We start from the raw sequence: 19,186 nt of genomic DNA, 5'->3' as shown, positions 1-19,186 counted from the left end.
TCTGATCTAAAAATTAGTTGCCTGGTAACTGTGATTTAGTTATCAAAATCCTGATCTCCTTCCCCTCAATTTGTTCTAATTACCCCCTCCCGCCCCCATAGGGGTATAACAAATGGGTTTTATATTTTGCAAGTTGCTGTGGTTTTTTGCTGTCGTTGTTCCAGGTTTTTAAATAAATATTAGTGTAGCTGAGTTTCCTAATTGAACCTAATGTTACAGCTTTTTAGAAAGAATTCGGAGGGAACTTTTGTAATTTTTCTGACTATTTGCTTCCTGTTTTGAAAAGGAAAAAACCCATCCAAGCAGATGCCAGTTAACTCAGCTGCAGGCAGTGCACAGAAATGACTTGGAATTTGTATTCTGGTTAGGGAGATGACGTCCACGCTCTTGAAGGCTTTACATCACCAGACAACCCGCAGCAAAACGAGACCAGACGCTATAAGTCTCTGTGTTTTGCTGTTAATTGCCACTGTACCTGTCTTGGAGCAGAGTACTTTTTCATTGCTCTCCAGCCGAGTGTCTTATTCACGCTGTTCCTGCTGTACGTGTTTCATTATTTCATGTAGCCACATTCTAATTTAAAGTTCATTGTCCCCAACCATGCCTGAAGCAGCTCTGCTGTTTTCTCCCTTGCCATAGCTAGCAGCAAGTAATGATTTTTATCCCTCAGATTTTCTTGGTTTGCAGCTTTTGTCTTGCCTGCAATAGAAGCCAAATCAATCTCACCTTGCAAGTTGACCACTAATGAGACTTTAAAATCATCTCTCATCTTCTGTTTCTACTTCTTTCCACCTCCAGGGGAGCTTTAAAACATTCAGAGAAATATTTAAGCACTTGTATCACTCTTTCGTCCTTCTAGACTTACAGGTGCCTTGACCAGCGTTTCAGCCAAACCGCTTGTTTTATGACCAAAAATGTCAAGTCTACACATCAGTTCTGGCAGCTGTTATGTAAACATCAATAGGTACAATCATCTTTTACAAAACCAAGACCTGTATCAGAGTGTTGGAAGCTTATAAAGAAACCTACAGCTTTCCCAGGCAATGCTTCAATCTAAGGTTACCTCTGAAGTAAGACTGAGATTAACAAACCCTGATAGTTTCTTCTCTATCCAAGCAGAAGCAAATTATAAAGAATTTTAGAAACAAGTCATGATGATGTTTGTGATGTGTTCTCCATAATTAATAAAGCGGTGTTCTTGTGTATTAACCTTTACTCGTCCCAAAAGTATTTTAAATTTGAGTGATTAGAGTGCATTAATCTGGCTCTGATGTCTTATTGTGAGAGCTGAATATTTTGTGTACAAGGATACTGACGTACCTGTTTTCTGCTTATATCAGTAGCCACTTTTGTAGTTTTAGAAGTTAAAGCTCTTTAAATGAGTTTGTGCATGTATGCTATGTTTTCAAAACAGTGATTTAAGGTACCTTGTGTCATTATAGATACTGTGTAGGTTTTTCTAATAATAGTGATCTTGGCTGTCAGTATTTATTTAGTTTATTTCTGTAGTTCATTACTTGTGTCTGTTTTGTGTGTCTTCAGAGATGTCTGGCATTACTACAGTGTCTGTCTGAACCTGATTTCTCTAGCTTCTCACAGTGCTGTTTCAAATGCCATGGCATTAAACTTCTTTTTTTTCCTTTAAGAACTGAAAACCAATGGTAGCATGTTATTTTCAGGATGTCTTATCCTGCATATTTCATACAACAGATACGCTTTTGCATTCTAATTTGAAATTATTAGATTGCACTACACATAATTGTGTGTGACAGCATTCTGCCCTAGCAGAATCCTGTATTTAAAAAAAAAGCCATCCCAAACAAAAAATAACCTCATTCCCTGTCTGTAAAATAGATTTCCAAGGCAAGTATGTTGCAGGATGTTAAGGGGGGAATAGCAAACAGATTAAAAATGATGAGGGATGGTTGTATAGTGATTTAAGCAGACTATTTCTTTTGGTTTTGCAGTAGTATTATTGACTCCACGGAATATAGCCAGCCTCCAGGCTTCAGTGGCAGTTCCCAGGTAAGAAAATACGTGTGTCTGTGCATGGGGAGACAGGAGAGTGAATGTGGAGGTGGGACAAAGATTGGGTACAACTCTGTCCGTCTCCAAGGTACCAGTCAACTCCAGTCTTGCAAATGCTTTTAACTGGTTGTGTGGGCAAACTGGAGCCAAGACTACAGCTGTGGGAATGACTGAGTGTCCACCCTCATGCCATCAAAGAAATAGGGAGTAATATATTTAGACAACTGACTTTATCCCCTCTTCCCTGGAAGAGTCATCTTTGGGATTTTCATTTTTTCCCCACTTCATCCCTTCTCCCAAGCGAGCAGCATTTCGGAAGGGAGGTAGATCCCTGTCCCTTTCCATTGACTTTAATAGCTTCGGGTCAGCCTTCGCTTTCAAAACAAGAAACATACAGCTGTTTTTTACAGTTCATCCTCATTTAGGACCTTATAATCTGTATTATAAATTCACGTAGAGGATAAAAAGTAGCGTGTACTGTGAAGCTGTTTGTCAGGGAGCCTCCAAACTGTCTGATCTACCAGGTCTCCTGAATGCCAAACAGCACAGCCGTAGCCTCACAGCTCGGAGTGATTCAGCTGGGCTGGGGAAATGACACTGATGTCCAGCTCGCCCCTTCAGAAAGGTTAAAACAGTTTTCATTTGGGCAAACAGACTGTTGGTTACATGCCAGCTCGTGCTTTTGGTGCTCTCTGGTGGTGCTGGACCACACGTATCAAACTGGGAAATTAACAGGTAGAAGTGCTGTTGGATCTTGTTTGATGACGTAACCGATATAAAGAAAAAACACCTGAATTTTGGGTTGATGTGCGTGTATGTGTGCGTGGAGGTTTTGGGGTTTGTCTTGCTGCATAACTAATTGGTAATTAGAAATTTCCCTCTGTTAATTTGTGGAAAAATGCTTGGCATTCCTGTGGCCTGGGAGGTTTTTTTGCTTGAACAAAGAGCTGCAGCTCCACCTCACTTCAGAGGGGAAGGGAAACATGGATGAAGATCTTGTGTTCAGGATTCTGATATGGTTTAGTGTGTTTGTTCTGCACTGACACCACTTCTCTCAGTACTTTTCTTTGTATTTCAAAGGCAATATTAATAGCATAGCTGTACTGCTACTAAGTGCACAAAACAAACAACTGAGGCTTTCTAGTCGTTCTGTATGACAGCTTTGTTTGCCTGAGAATAATCTTTTTTGTCCTCAAGAGTGCAAGATCTGTACTCTCTAGTGCAAATTTTTGAATTAAACTTTAATACATGTTTGGATGGGGAGTTGAAAGAGAACTCTTGAAGTTAAACACTTCTTTCAAAGATAGTCTAATTTCAGCAAGATTTTACCATAAAAAGACTTTGAAGAATATAAATACAATTGTGGTTTTTTTCTATTTGTCAGTCGTGGCAAAAATCATCGCTTGGGTACTGCTGGCAGGAGGAAGCGATGCCAGGATGGACAGCATAGCTTTCTTCCTCAATATCATTACTTTGTGCATTACTCACAAACATATTCTTAGGGAAAAATTTATATACTGCAAAGATACAGGATGGTTTTCTTCCAGAAGCTGAGCTTCAGAAGTAAATAGTGGCCAAGTCACATAGGCCCTGGGGAATTCTGCAGGTAGTATTTAGTGTCAGTACTTTTCTACTGGAAATAAGGAGCTGCTGTGTAGCCATGAAGCTTTTCCACAGTTGTTAGAGGACTATTCAGAGTACCTAATGGAGTTCAGACAGTAAAATCACTCTTGATAACAGAGCAATCCTAACTAATGTCCTCAAGTAGGACAACCATAGTAGTTCTAGCAGTTGAATAAAAATTGCTTGGATGTGTTTTCTCTCCTTTTTTTTTTTAACTCCCGTTCCCCAGCATTGCTTTAACCAGAGAGGAGGCTTCATAGAAACTTAATAAATGTTTTGGTAAAACATGGGCAGTTTAAAATGCTTAGCTGGGGAGGATCTGATGAAAATGGGTTAATGTGGATTGATCCCCAGCAAAGCTGGGTCACCACGAGCCAGCCTGAGACCTGCTCCGGGGCAGAATTCCTCTGGAGACCCCAGAGGTGTGTCGCACAGACAGCAAATACTTACCGTGATTGATTTAGTCTCGATGTGGACTTGGATTCTTCTGGCAGATCAAGCTTGGACTTTGGGTTATATCATCGTGTTGTGGGCGGCTCATCTTAACTTGAGACTGAAGTGATTGCTCTTTGGTGCTCGAAGTTGTCCTGAGCCCTCATCACTCCAGATGTGCTCAGAGAGGCTGGAGCCCTCGCAGCGTGGCGCACAAAATTAATAGGAAGATGCTATAAGAGTGTTCCGTTAAGCATTTCTTAAAGCAGTGAAATTTTAGAAAATTGTGCTTAGAAGGTGTTGATGAAGGAGTACTTTCAGTGTTCTAGCTGTATTTTGAGGTCAAAGTCACTTTTGAGATGAAAGAAACTGCACAGACCGTAGGTGCTGTCAACACGTGAGTGTGAGTGATGACATCGATGTACAGCCAGGGGCTTTGTGCAGGAAATGGCATCTGGGGGTTGGCTTGCTTTTTCCCTAAACTATTAGATTACTGTTCATAGAGCTATAAAGAGAATTTGAATAGGCTTTAAACTTTGTTCTTATTGTCTTGCTTGATGGCTTGTAATGAGGGCAGCCGGTTCTCCTGCATGGACTGAGGGGAGATGTATGTGGAGGGGGTTTTGTTATTGAGTGGCATTAGGGACCTCGTACATGGTGAGGGACATTCCTTAAGGGGGCTTGATGTTCTCAAATCTTCTGAAGTTTCCTCTTTGAGTATGCAATAGGTGAGACTTTATTTTTAAATATAAACTAAAGCAAGGTGCTCTTCATGCTTCTTGTGTAGTAGAGAAATTGGTTCCTTTTCCTTACTACTGGTTAAAATGAGATGTACCGTAATTTCTGTTGCTTCAGGAGAACTTACTCATGTAGTTTCAATTCTTTTCCTTTGTCTCTCACTATTACTGATTGGGTAGGTTTGGAAATGGCTTTAATGTTGAGTTTCATTGACTTCTTTTCAATTAACCTTTGAACTTGATGGTGTATTCTGCTTCTACCCTTATTTGCTTAGCTTGATGGAGAGTTGCTTCAAAAGAAATAATTCAGTAACTAACTCTTTAAAATATAAACACCTCCTTCTTTTTTTAATGAGCTGTCTGCCAGGGATCTGTGAGTTATTTGTTGTACAGTCTGTTTGATTTGTGAAGGTGGAAGCTCAGTATCCTTGGCCTCTGTCTATCTGTACAAATGCAAGATGCGACTCCCCATGGGTTGCTCCTGTCTGTCCTGCCTGTGAGGCTGCTGGAATTAGCAAATTTGCAAAGATTCAGGAAAAAAAAGAACTGTCTAAAAGCAACTTTTCTTGTTTGTCAACTTAAAGGGTGCAACATAGGACCCTAAGAGTAGCTGTTGATAGTGGCGAGATCTTCATTTATTGTCATTTCACGCATCTGACCCTCTGTATGTAATGTATAAGTTGTTCATAATTTGGTAAAATCTACTGAACTAAAAGCCCGGCCTGGCTTTATCCTTTCTGAAGTGTTCTTTCTTCTCCATTCAGACCAAAAAGCAGCCGTGGTATAACAGCACGCTGGCCTCGCGGCGCAAACGGCTCACGGCTCATTTTGAGGACCTGGAGCAGTGCTATTTTTCTACCAGGATGACTCGTGTCTCGGGTGAGTTCCCCTTGTGTGGTGTCCAACTTCTGACATCAGTTCCTTCTTACAGTGCCTGTTCCTCAGAACAGGCTTGTTATTGAGAGCGCAGCTTTCACTTCTTCTCAGCACGGGAACACTGCTATACATATTTATGTGTGTTACTCACATCATCCCATTTTGCTTTTCTTGACCAATCTTTGAAGTCGCTAAATTTAGAAAATTTAATCCTGTCGCTTTGGAGGGTCACATTTATTGATTTTTACTCCTGCACTGTGAAGGGCGTAACCCACAATAAACAATTTTGCTTGTGCTTGTTCTGAAGATGCAAATGTCTGAAAGCAGTGATTAGGTTGTCTTTCTACTAAACGTGGTGTAAACACAGTAGTTAAAAACGTTGCTGTTGAAATACTACAGAGGTATGAACATAAATTGATAAATTCTCCTGTATTTACATGCAAGAAGACACTTGGAGGTTATTCTTTATGTTGTCTAGACTGAGCCTTGGCTAACAAATGGCTTGGAGTATAGAAGCTGAGTATGCAGCAGCATAGGTGTCCCATGGGGGTACACCTTAGATTTAAGGCTTGTTTTGTAGAATTAGAAGCTGTTTTCACAATTGCCTAGATTGCCTCATTCATAATTGAGTAACAGTGTGACAGCAGCTAGAGTAATTGTTACCTGGTGGATGGATGGTTCTTAATTACGTGACAAGCTTCTCTTAAGAAACGAATGGGTCAAATGAATATGTCGTGGGGGAGAGGAGCGTTGATCTGCGGCCCCTCTGGGAAAGAAACCGGTTTGGGGAAGAAAGTTTCAGGCAGTGGGCTGTGGCAGGCAAGAGATTTGCAGCACCAAGGTGCAGCTCATAGGGAGAGCGACAGATTGCAGCAAGGAGCAGCCGGCCCTCTGGGGACAGGAGAAACCTCCCGGGGACAAGAGGGGACCAGGCAGAGGTTGCTGTGGCAGAAATGTCTTTACTTACAGCCTTGGAAGGCAAGGACTGACCTCCCAGGACACCGATCAGCAAGGGACCTGAAGCAGAAACCCACACTTATTTTTTCCTCCATGAATTTAAGTTTTATCTGCTTTAAAAGACATAAAAATGAAGCCTGATTTTTTTTTTTTAATTAAAAAAAATGCCTTGAAGGACTGCAACACATTTTAAGGGAGCTCACTCTTAGATATGTTTACATCTACCTACTTCAGAGCAGCGACTAACTCGCACCTCATCATGCACAGTAAAATAATTTCAGCAAGGAATGCAGCACGTTGAGAGGTGCTTCAGGAGCTGGAAGATCGATGGAGCTGGTTGTGTGTGACCAGCGAGGTTTCCTGTATAGTGCTGGCAAGTGCTTTGCAGACTATGCTACTTCGCAGGTTGCACAGAGATGTTTTCATGCGGTGCTAACTTGGTGATGCATAACTTTGTTTGTGTTAAAATAATACTTAATAACCAGGGATAACAAATGGGATTCTTCCCAGCATTCCCTTCTAGGAGACATCTTTCTTCATAATTGGAACTATAAATATGAATGTGGTGAAACTATTTTTTGTATTCATATGCATCAGCTGCACCGAGAGCAGGAGGATTTGCCAAGTGCAAGTTTTTTCCTCAATAAGGGATAACCTGTGATACTTGATTAATTTTTCTTCTTACATCATTCCTACTTTTTGACACATTTTAAATAGGATTTAGTGTGGATTTACAGCTTTTTGCAAGAGGTGCCTATGACTGTTCTAGTAGGGAGTGGAGACAATAACTGTAATTATGAAATGGCCTTGCATTTTGATGGAGAAAATGTCTTGAGATATAACTTTCAGTTTTCCAGGCACAGATAGAGAATAAATTACAAGAGGACTGTATACTTGATCTCCAAATGAGGGAAACGAAAGAGCAGCAGCTATTTGTTCCTATCAAAGTGTCGAAAGAGGGAAGAGTCTTTGAAAAATGCTGTCTGATGTTTACATGCTGCTTCTTGAGCTGTTTCCCATAGTGGTCAGGTGCTGATGATTTTAATTTGGAGTGGTTCTTTGTTCATTTTGCCACTTTTGATCCATCTGACTTGGGTAATGTATACGCTAGTACTCTTAAACATGCTAATTACTAGCCTTTACTGTTCCTTTATACGATCAAACATTAAATAGCATATAGGGACACTTCAAATGCCTTACAAGTGTAGAGCAAGATAATATTTTCTGATGACAAGGAGTTACCAGCGTGCAGGAAGTGATTATTCTCTGTGTTTTCCCCCAAGAAATCACAGCTGTGTTCTGCTTTTATAGATCGACCTCATCCTTTTCTTACCCTGCTATTTACAAAGCTTTCTAGTAAGCAGAACTTTGTCGTTTCCTTATGCTGCTGACAAAGAAACAGATAAGGAAAACTTAACTAGCGGGTGGAATTTGTGATCTCAGCCATGTGAGCATGTGGTTTCTCTGCTGCTGCAGTGGATGCTGAGGTTTAACAGGAACCAAGGTGGGCAGTAATGGGATTTATAAACCAGACAACCTGTAAACCGAGGTGCTGTGTGCTAGTGCTGGGAGAGCAGTAGTTCCTTTATGTTGCACGGGTGCAAAAAGACAAAGGGAATGTGGGAGTGCTAGAGGAGGAGAGGGAGAATTGCTGCAAATTGTGGGGGCTGTTACACAGCCTGAAGGCTCTACATAATGTTTGACCGCAGATTGTGTTAGGAAGGCTGACTTGCCTGTGCAGCATCACTGTAAATTAGGAATTTTTCCCTTTTTAGGAAATAGCTAAATTATTTTTAAATGGTTTACGTACAATTCTCTTCATACCGAAAGAAATTGGAACTTCTGAGGAATCGGAGAATTGCTTTCAGCTATCTACACTGCAATTTAGTTTTAACTTTTGTAGTAAACTATTCCATTTCCCACAGAATATTTATCATCATTATTCAAGCTGGCTCAATTTCATCTTGTCTGCTGAAGGTCATAATTTTTACAAAACTTGTAGTACAGGGAATATTCTGGTTTCGTGCCTGTCTTCCTTCTCCAGCCCTGCAACAACTCTCCCTTAGGTCTGTTGCTTTTGGAATAACAAGACAAATATTTTTTTACTAAAAGTATTTTGAATGTAATTGACACCCAATGTAGGCATATTAGAACAGAAATATAGGGAAAGGAATATACTTTCACCTCCATAGAAAACTAGGCATGTTCTTTACAGTGGATTTGGATATGCTTAAAGGTTTTCAGTTAATAATCTATACACCCCATGGGCTCTGAATATGAATAAAATTAATGAGCTTATCTACCAGGAAAGCTGTAATTTGTGATCTCTAGGCAGATTCTCAGCACAGTAGGTTCACCCAGCGTTGCAGTGGAAAGACTTAATTTGTGCTCTGAAAAATCATACTGCCTTCAGGGAAGGCTAGAGGTGAGAGAGAACCTGGTTTTGACCAAGAATCCTCCCCAAATAACAAGAATAGTTAGTGTCACTGAAGACATACATATTGTTTTTTGTTTGCTGTCGAGTTTATCTTGCTCTATTTCTTCGTTTCCTTCGCTGCCTCTCCCTAGATGACAGCAGGACCACAAGCCAGCTGGATGAGTTTCAGGAGTGTCTGTCCAAGTTCACGCGCTACAATTCTGTCCGACCCCTGGCCACGCTGTCTTACGCCAGCGACCTCTACAACGGCTCCAGCATAGTGTCCAGGTAAGATGTACTGCGGCTCCCACAGCGCATCTCGTGCTGACACAGACCTCCGAGGCTGAGTTAATAACCCGTATTAAACAAGTTATGCTCTGTACATATATAACGCTTTGCAGTCGCTTCCCAAGTATAGTTTTGCGAATGTGTGATAACCACTGATCTGTGAAGGCACTCGTGTACCGTGGTAGTACCTTTTATTCCTGTTGGTGTTGGTCAAGACTGAATGCAGAACCTCTGAGATGCCAGTGAGTATCTGGAGCTGTTGTGGTAAAGCCTGAAGCTTGTTGTAGGCTCGGTCCTCTTTGTGGTAGTGTAGTTGTGTTGTAAGTGATGCACTTCAACATTGTAAGAAACATTCAACTTGCTTGGTATTGGTATTTTAAGAATCTGTGGTGATTTGAAATGGTGGTGGCTCCAGGTGTAGTGGCAAATATTAAATAGCTGAGTTGTTTTTAACTGCGATTCCTTGAACTCTTGAGTGTTGGAAACTCTGTTTACAGTGCTAAACACTAGTGAGGGGGTGGTTGTGGTAAAGCCAACTCGACAGCTTTGTTCTTGCCAAAAACAGCTCTGTATCCCCTACCGGGTGGGGTGGTCGTGTCCGGGACTCCCCGAGGATCAGACTTAAGAGAGGACCTAGGATAAGGAGAGGCTGGGACCTGCAAGCAGCTCTAACCTTAAACTGGTTTCAGAGGCTGATAAGCATACCCCGAGGGGTTTAATTAGCCTGTGGTAGCTTGTTTGGAGCGGTGGTGGTGGAGAAAATGATGCAACATGTTAATTGGGAAATCATTTGGCATGGCACATATGCAGGGCCCATTAACTCCTTACAGGCATATTTTGCAAATTAGAATGTTTGTTTGCAGCAGCCTTTTGAGGGAGAGTAGTGTCATCTCTATTTATACATGGGGAGCAGGAGATCCAGAGTGGCCATACCTGAGGTCTTGAAAGAAATGTGACAATAACATAGTGAATTTAATTTGGGTTTTCTGAGTCTTGATCTAATGCCTCAGGAAGGGACCATTTGGACAGGGACAGAAAAACTTGAATGTTTGTTGAAAAACCCCAGAAAGTTTGCACTATGTGAAGAAATGGAGGCACATTTTGCATAGAATACTTATTCCTTTTTTTAAAGCAACGTTGATTCTGTAACTGCTGCAATAGGTACCAGGAATGTATAATGTCCGACTTAGCCTCAGAGGTCAGAAGACAATATTCACTGATCTGATGTATATTTAACCTGCGCTGATTGGGTTCACACAAGCTGCAGCAAAATTCAGATGGGAATCTCGCTGCAACATAGACAAACTTCCTCAGCTACCAACTTGGATTTTGCTCCTTTGCCCTTTCTTCTCCTTGACATTCTGCAATAGCAGCATTTTTGTGGTATTTGGTTAGAAGATGCTGGAAGGGCAGGCAGTAAATCTCGCTCCCATTTTGAAGGCATTATAATTCTCGGGCGAAATACATGTTTGAAAAGTATGTGTGTTGTTAAAATGAAGATACTCTGGTGCCTCCCTCCAAGCCAGTGCTAGAATCAGTAGTTAAATGCATTTAACTGAAAAATAACTTGGCTTCCAACTCAGTGTTCTCCGCTGCTCATGCTTTTGGTTTATCAAGGCATTTAAGACATGTTATGGGGTTTTGGTATGTGGGCAGAGTAAGACTGTTCACACCTGAGTGTGTCCCTTAGCTGTGGTGAGTCTTGTTACCTTCGGGGTATCCAAACCGTTCTTTTAAAGCTTGACTTGTTAATCAAGGGTTTACATATAATATGTGTTGGCCAGCACTATTATGTGTTCACCATTGTTCTTCATCCAGATTGACAGACTCAAGTTCAGAGAGAGCCTGTGAAGCTAAATGAGGTGTGTGTCTTGGGGATGGCAGCTTCAGATAATAAAAGAGCAGCTTGTAGCTACCTATAAATGGACCAGATTAATTATTGGGGTGTTTTGAAAGCTTATTTTTGTTTTCTAAATGCTGTGAAAAGTTTTGTTGTTTAGTTTGTGCAGTGCGCTGATTTCTAAAGGTGTTCCTGGGAATGCAGTAGGAAACTGATAAAATAATGACAAATAGTCTTTGTGTTTAGGCCATTGATGTTGATACAAATGCATTTAAATACAAAGCAAATAGAAGGTTAATAAGTGAGGAATGCCCACAAAATTTTTTAGAAAATATTATAAAGGGATATTTTCAGTATACTTAAAAGTAGAATTGACAAGAAGTTAAACTTCCTTGTACTTTAGTTGGTATTTTAAAAAAATAAATGCTGTTACAAATGGACAGAATACAAGAGTGTGTGGTTTGCATTGCTGTAACCCCACATGAAGCTCACACACTGGACTCCAAAAGATCTGCTGGCTTAAATAGGTTTTAAAGATGTATTAACTTTGTGTTTGCAAAGGAAGAAGATGGAAATATGTTTATCTGCAAAACCTTGATGTTTGTTTAGAAGGAAAATAAAACAGAATTTACTGTAGCAGGATGAAAGTTGTAATTAAATACTGTATATAAACATGCTGGAAAAAACCTGAAATGGACCAGCAACACTATTCTCCTGAGCACCAGGAGGGAGAGCTTCCTTACCTTGCTTAGAAACATTCTCACAAGCAAAATTTACAACCTTCAGTCCTTTTTTCCCTTATTTGCTTCAAGAAAAACAGAATGACAGAGAAAGGATGTTCAGTGAAAACACATTCAAGGCTTTGAAATTGCCAGTTACTCAGTTTTGCTTTAACATTTGGGGGACTTTCAGCACGCTTGTAATGTGAATGTACACGTACCTCAATATGCCATTTTTTTTTATACCTCGGTTCTCTTAAGTGCAAAGTATTTACATGGTTTTCACAAGTATATTAAGTTTTGTTAGAACTGGGCCAAGGAATAAATTTTCCATTTATTATGCCCCCAGACACAGCAGTCGTCAGAGCTTAACTTTTTTTTCTCTCCGCTTGCTGTGGCAGTAAATAGTAAAGGCTTTTTCTTTTAAAGATGAGCCTGTAAACTGCAGCGTTAGCATTACAATGATTTATGTAGAAAATTGCTTTAGCGCTGTCAGAGGCCTTCAGAGAATAATGTGACAGTCTTTCATATTTTTAAAAAAAGAACAGAAAAACCCAGGGAACAGACCGCAGCAAGATGTCTGTCTGAAACGTGGGGATCGCAAAGCTGGTTTTCCTTGCTGGGTGGCTCTGGTGGAAACGCGTGTCTGTCCCAGAGGGCCTGAGGTTTGGGGGCAAATGGTGCGGGTTTCTGTCATCTGGGTTTGCCTACCATTTCTCTGGAAGGTTTCAAAATGACATCTGAAGGGTTTTAGATAGCCAAGACTAATTATATTTATCTAAAGGGAGGATTAATTATATTTATCTACAGAGAGGGAAAGAAACTACTTGTTTTTTGGCTGCTGAAACCTTATTCAGCTCATCTGTTGAATATTCAATGTTCAAAAACTTGATCTTACCTTTGGGGTCCATTATTTTTTTTTTCCACTGCTTGTTCATTATTCCATTGCCTCTAAGTAATGAACAAGATGTAAAAAGGTTTCTCTTAGCATTCAAACAATACTATTAAGTCAGTTTCAAGATGGTACTTTTTCTTTGTGTTGACCCTTTCAGTAACATGGCCTGAAATCCTTTCTTCAAAGGTGACCTTAAAACAAAAAGCATGCACTAGTAGTATGTTTTCCATGTATTCATTGAACCGTTCTATTTTTGTTCCCCTTTTTACTTTGGACTACAATTACATGTCCCTGTGAATTCTTAGATCCAGACTTTAACAAGGTACCTTTTAGATCTGAGTTTACCATAACAAGCTTTTCTTTTTTTTTAATGCCCTGGGCTGGCCAGGATTAGATGAGCTATTTTATTAAGTTTGTGACCGGCAATGCTTCTATCTTGGTGGTAAAGATGAATGAAATAAATGTAAGTGGTTTTATCCTTCACAGGATTATGTTTTAGAGTACAGTCGATGCTGCTCCTTGAGAAGATGAGAAATGAGAAGGGCTGAATTTTTCTTACAGTGTGTTAGCTCAATCATTTTTTTAAATGGACTGTTATTTACAAGTGGCAGCTCAAAACTGTGGATGGATCTGTCTTATTTAGACTGTTCCCACAACTGGAAGGAAGAGGGAGATTCTTGGAAAAAGACACTTGAACTGTAGAGTGGCTGAGGTAACTTGAATACCCTGAACCTACTTGAAATTTGTGCTTCTCCTGTGGTTCTCTTATCTTACTTCATCTGAGGTTTTGGCCCACAGACCAGAGGTTGTCTGGGGCTGAAATGGGGTTTTCTTTTATTTTTCTCTGGAGTGCAGAACTAATACATTTCCTAGTGCATAATTGTGGTCTGGATCCCTTGAGCAGGAGCTAAATGTGACTTGTACCCCGCAGAAGGGTCATACAGATGTCAGTTCAGAGATGCTCTCAGCTCTGTAACATCCCTACAAGTCCCCAGGATGGACTGCTGGAGACAAAAGGGACTCTGAGACCAGAAAAGAGCATTTCTGCTCGAATCTCCAGTCTTGACCAGAAAAGAAACCTTCTGGTGACTGCGGTGACACTGCGGAGAGAGAAGCCCGTTCTTCTACCAACATAAACTTTCAGTTTTAGGGGTAAAACAGAAATAATTTGAAATTGGGAAGTTAATGATTGGAAGTTGCATGGGCACCAGTGGTACCTCATTTTTTCCTAATAATTTCAGACTATTTGATAATAAGTTCTCTTTCCCATTAAGTGCTCTGAGTATGTCAAACCTCTCTCCTCTGCAGATAATGACATGAGTCTTTTTAGTTTGTATCAAACTTTGTGAATTTTTGTAAACCGTCTGTTAAAACTATTGAAGAGTATTTCATCAATTTGGGAATCAGCTTTTAAACCAAATATATGAAAATATGATTGTTCTTCATGGCTTGTCTTTTTTTCTAATATCTTGAAGAAACTTTGTGCAGCTGATGTAAGCAGTTTCCCTTTTTTGGCAAATACCGTGTAGTGGTCCATGGCTGCAGTGTGGGGCGGTCCAACATTGGAATGAGCTTCCAGAAGAGGTTGTGTGAAGTCCATCCTTGGAGGATGATCTGGCTGGAGAAAGCCCTGAGCAACCTGGTCTGACCAAAAAGCTGCGAGCGGGGTATTGGAACAGAGACCTCCAAGTCTTGGGACTGTGCTCTGGTGATAAATGTACACAGTCAGTTTGTTGGAAACTTGAAGTTCTCTCCCCATTTTTCTGCTGAGCATCTTCCTCTGGCTTTAGGTTTTAAGGAGAAGTAATGTCTTTACGTGCATTTAACACATAGTGCAAAGTGAAATTCAATTCCTGCATAATTTGAGCTCCCCGACTTAAAAATAGGGGTTAATTTAAACAGGATTGTATTTGTTAGAATGAGACTGGGCTCTTTCAAGTAGACGCTTCATAAAAGGGCAGAAATTAAAAGTGGGTGCCGTAGTGTCAAGCATGTCCTTTGAGAGGCTGATATTTAGGACAGGAGGCAGGTAGCAAGTGGAAGTTGTGCTGCATCGGTGCACCCAGCCCTTCTGATAGACCAGGACAAAAGTATTTTCTGGGAGGTGGCAGGTGGGTGCCCTTGCGTTCCTCCTGCTGTTCCCATCAGACAGCAGCGCTGTGGCTTGGCCTCAGCGATTGCACTTGCAAGCTGTGGAAACTGTGGTTTTGCAGCATCTTCACAGAACTTCCATATGGGCAGTGTTGGCAAAAGGCAAAGCCATATTTTCCTTCGTTCACCCCAGTTTTATAGCTTTCTTTCAATGTTGAGTGTACATACCCTGAATTTTTGTGTCAGCTCAAAGAAACAAATTAATTCATATTAATTAATATAATATTAATTTCTGTAGTTTATTACAGCGTTCTTTCAGTGCTCTATTTGTTGGAAATGCCTGGCTTTGCTTGTGAGGTCATTACCTGGAAAGCATTAGTATGCATTTGGATTCCTTGTTTGCTCCTTTCTTGCTAACTAGAGGAATTAGTCTGTTAAATTGTAGATAGTTGGGGAGAAACAAACACATTAAGGTGGTGTGTTAAGGCATGTGAAGAGGTATGGTGTGAGCTTAAACTGTTCTGAGAAAAAAAACAGACCTTATGGGCAGCTCAGTTTGGAGAAGAGGCTTGAGCTAATGATTATTAGTATCGTCTGTATTAATAAATACAGACTGCAAGACAGAGGTGCACTGGATTTATATGCTGCATAGGTGTTTTGCAGAGTAATTTATGAAATGACATTTATTTATTACTTATTTATACTACAGGATTGTATGCAAGCGTGTATACATTTGTACAAAGGTGGAAGTCAGAGCAAATTTTTCTATTTGACACTGTGAAATTAAGGATATTTTCAAGTACCTTTATGTTTTCTAAAGACTTGTTTAAGAATAGCATACAAAATACCAACCAAAAAAACCCCTCAAAATGCCATCAAAACAATTTCTTGAAACAGATTGAGCAGTGTGGTGAGAAATGCTTCAAATTGCATTCTAACCTTGTTCCATCACCAACAGGCAGCAGGGCCATTGGAGTTAATTGCCCCAGGTTGTTTTTTGGCTCCTCCAGATGGCTCATATAGACTTGATATTTTGGCTTACGTAGACTTGATATTTCAGTTGATAGAGGCTCTGTTTCGGCTCATATAGACTCAATATTTCAGTTGATATAGGCTCTGTTTCGGCTCATATAGACTCAATATTTCAGGCTGGTGCCTGTTGGATTGAGCTGCAGTGTCTGAAGAGGTGACTGTCTCCAGCTGTTGGTGTAGTAATAAATGTGGTGGCTCGAAAACAAGCTTGCGCGCTTTTGAATGGCCTTGTTTAGAGGGTACTTCCACGTCTATCCCAGCTAGCTGAGTTTTTTCCTATTTAATGGCATAATCCTGATAAAACAGCGCAACTTGGTGTGGAGCAGGGTTTCCTCCTTCAAATCTGCTCCATATACATCTTAGGCAGCAGTTGTCACCTAGGCTGGAATGCAGAAAGAAGGCAGCTGAATATGTTTGGAGACTTAAAACCTCTTCCACTTCAGCATTTTGTGAGGTTGAGGCTGTGCTTCTGCTACTGTCAGAGCTGTTTGTAACCTACGATGTATCAGCCCAGCTGGCAGAAATGGCAGATTCTGGTTTTCAAATATAAATAAGTTACCTGCAATATTAAAGTGGGCAGAGCATTCATTTGGCTTGAATTTTACATAGCATCATAAGAAAAATTCTGCATTTAACTCTTGGCATTTTTAGTTAATGTGTTTCCCTACTCTAGCTTATTTTAAATGGTATTTGTGGAAAAACTTATTCCAATTCTCATTAACTTGCATGGTGGCAGTTTGCAGTGGCTTTGGCTCATTGTACTTCTGTGTATCTGGCATATAAACCCTGGGATTGTTGTCACATTCCGCATGCAGAAGAGCATCGCTTTGCAGTAAAGTGGCTTTTTATCAATAAGCTTTATGTTCAGTTGCTTGCAAAATTCAGTAGTTCCCTATAGGTTTTCTCATTATTAGTGCTAATTAAGCTAGGTTCCCCTGAATATAAGTATTAAGAAAAAAAAGGATGTCTAACTATAGAGTCTTACAGACAAGTCTGGAAGTCTGCTGTGGCTTCCTGGGAGATTTTGGGTTGTATTTAGAGGAGAGTAGGTTCAGGGTCACTTCTCCTTGCTTCCTCTCGAAGTAGAGGGAATCCTGGTTCTGACAGTTGACCTATTGCAGGAAACACAATCTCTCATAGCATAGTGTTTGTTTTTTAAAAAAAAGTACTCTGTTTTATCTAGTGATGAAAAGCATGAAAATAACTCTGTTGGTTTTGATTTCAGAGCTGTGAGATGGAACTAAGCCCACCAACCCCCCTTCAATTCAGATTTAATATTCTCCTTTAAACAAGCTCTTTATTGAATGGGAGGATTGCTAAGTGGTCTCTATTAGAACTGACGGCATTTCATTACGCTTAAAAGGATTTTTGTAAGCATGATGTGGACCTAGAACTAAGTCTAATGACATTACTTTGTCAACTTTGGTACCTTTTTATACCTAGAAAGGCAAATGGAGCAAAATAAACCTCCAGGCTGCTGTGGCTGCAGGAAAGATGCTGGAGGTGCGACTGCAGCATCACTAGTGCGATGTCTTCCCAAGTTAGCCTGGAGCTGAGGACCATCCTCTGTTATAACACCCTTTTCTCTCTGTTTCCCAGCTTTGAGGAGGAAAAAAAATATTATCAACACACAGAACTGACTTTCTGGTATCTTATTTTTACACTTTAAATAGAGGTTTGCTTATGAGGAGTTTATTCCTGTTGGATGTTTGAAGGCTGGAGGAGATGCGGTGGCAGGGGGGGTTCCCAAGGTGCATTTAACAGCAGCTGGTCCTGCCAAACCCAGGGCTGGGATATCCCAAACAGCTCCAAGGAATGGGATCAAACTGAGATAGTTTGGGGTCCTCTGTGCCACAGTTTTCATTAGACTTTCATTAAACTTGAATCTAATCCATTGAGAGGATGTAATTACAGTAGCCAAAAAAACTTTTCATTGATTAGTGGACAAATCTGACAATTATCAGGTAATCTGGGGGTCACATCTAACCCAAATTCATGTGGTTCTTAGGGAGGTAGGCACATTCTCTCTGACAGGGTGCATTTATGTGGAGCCTCATTTAAATAGTTAATTTATCTGTGTAGCAGTCTAGAGAATCAAAGGGGTTTTCTTTGAGTGGTCCTTCCTGAGTAGAGATTGCAGTAACCTATCTCGGATCATGATGTGCTTGCTCAATTTGTATTTTGGAAAACATTTTGCAGCAGGAGGGCTTGATTTGGGGAATGTATTCAGCCAGCAGTGGTCTAGTATTGTCCCTGTGGCATGAGTTAAAGATGCTAAAATAGCAAGAGTGTCCTTATTTAGGTGGTGCTTTGGAGTAAGGAGTAATTAATGCAAATATTGCTTTTTTTGGGTTTTGTTTTTTTAAATAAAACCAACCAAAACAAATATTATTTCAGCTGCTAAGCTTTAGTAAAACAGTCTTTTGATACTGGAACTTCATATGCTTTGTCTCAGTAGGCTTTTTTTTTTAATATGTGACAAAATTGAGACTTTGAGCTGATGGAGCGCAAAATCTGAGCACTGTAATAGCAGCTTCCTATGCCTGAATATAGCTTTGTTTTAAAAAACTACACATTAGTATGCTAGTGCATGCTTGGTGACACTAATTACTTTGCCTTAAAATATCAGTCTGCTGTAAAAACAGTCTCTCAGGTATGTGATATTAATACCAATTTTTGTATTGTTCCCAGGTGCTGAACAGTCTGCAGGGGTGGTTGTGATGTTGGGTTGTAACCTAAATTTCTAATATTTGACTTCAGTGCTTCAAAGTGGCTGTTGGAAATGGGCAACCAGGCTATGAGATTTGGGATTGTTAAAGGTGACAGAATTATCCCGCAAAGGCGAGGGAGTGGAAGCTCAGGGTGGGAAAGACTTTAAGGAAATGTTAGTGAAAAACAGAAGCTGCTGTTGTCATCTCTCCTTCCACCAATTAAGTCCCCCATAACTGAGAACAGTCTGTGTTGCAATTACATATTGGGCTGTGGCAAGATGAGAGTTGGTTTAGAGGTACAGAAATAGAGACAGCACCGTATTAGGTAGAAGTAGAATTGAAAGGCTTTGGTATATTCAGGGGGGAAAATATATTTATATCTATATATAGTCCCATGAGAGGGACTGAGTCATTTACTTTATGGAAATGGCAACTCCTACGGTCACAGATCTTGTTACCAAGTCAGGGCTGAGGCTTTTATGGTTAATAGTGGCAATTGTGTGTGTATGGAAAGGGGAGAGGAGCAATTAGCTGCAGACCT

General features: G+C 40.4%; 1 protein-coding gene across 2 annotated transcripts in view; it reads left to right on the top strand.

Moving 5' to 3' along the window:
• The window catches only part of COP1 (COP1 E3 ubiquitin ligase), a 124,168-nt gene that overhangs the window by 27,972 nt on the left and 77,010 nt on the right, over nucleotides 1–19,186 (top strand). For both annotated transcript variants that reach the window (XM_065842532.2, XM_065842531.2), the window contains exons 9-11: nucleotides 1,968–2,025; nucleotides 5,585–5,699; nucleotides 9,222–9,357. In XM_065842532.2, coding sequence (XP_065698604.2) covers nucleotides 1,968–2,025; nucleotides 5,585–5,699; nucleotides 9,222–9,357 — 309 coding nt within the window. The remainder of the gene's footprint in view (nucleotides 1–1,967; nucleotides 2,026–5,584; nucleotides 5,700–9,221; nucleotides 9,358–19,186) is intronic.

The sequence above is a fragment of the Patagioenas fasciata genome, chromosome 6 (assembly GCF_037038585.1).
Source record: "Patagioenas fasciata isolate bPatFas1 chromosome 6, bPatFas1.hap1, whole genome shotgun sequence".
In the NCBI taxonomy this organism is placed as follows: Eukaryota; Metazoa; Chordata; class Aves; order Columbiformes; family Columbidae; genus Patagioenas; species Patagioenas fasciata.
Note: the sequence above shows the minus strand (reverse complement) of the source record. Positions and strands in the feature narration are given on the sequence as shown.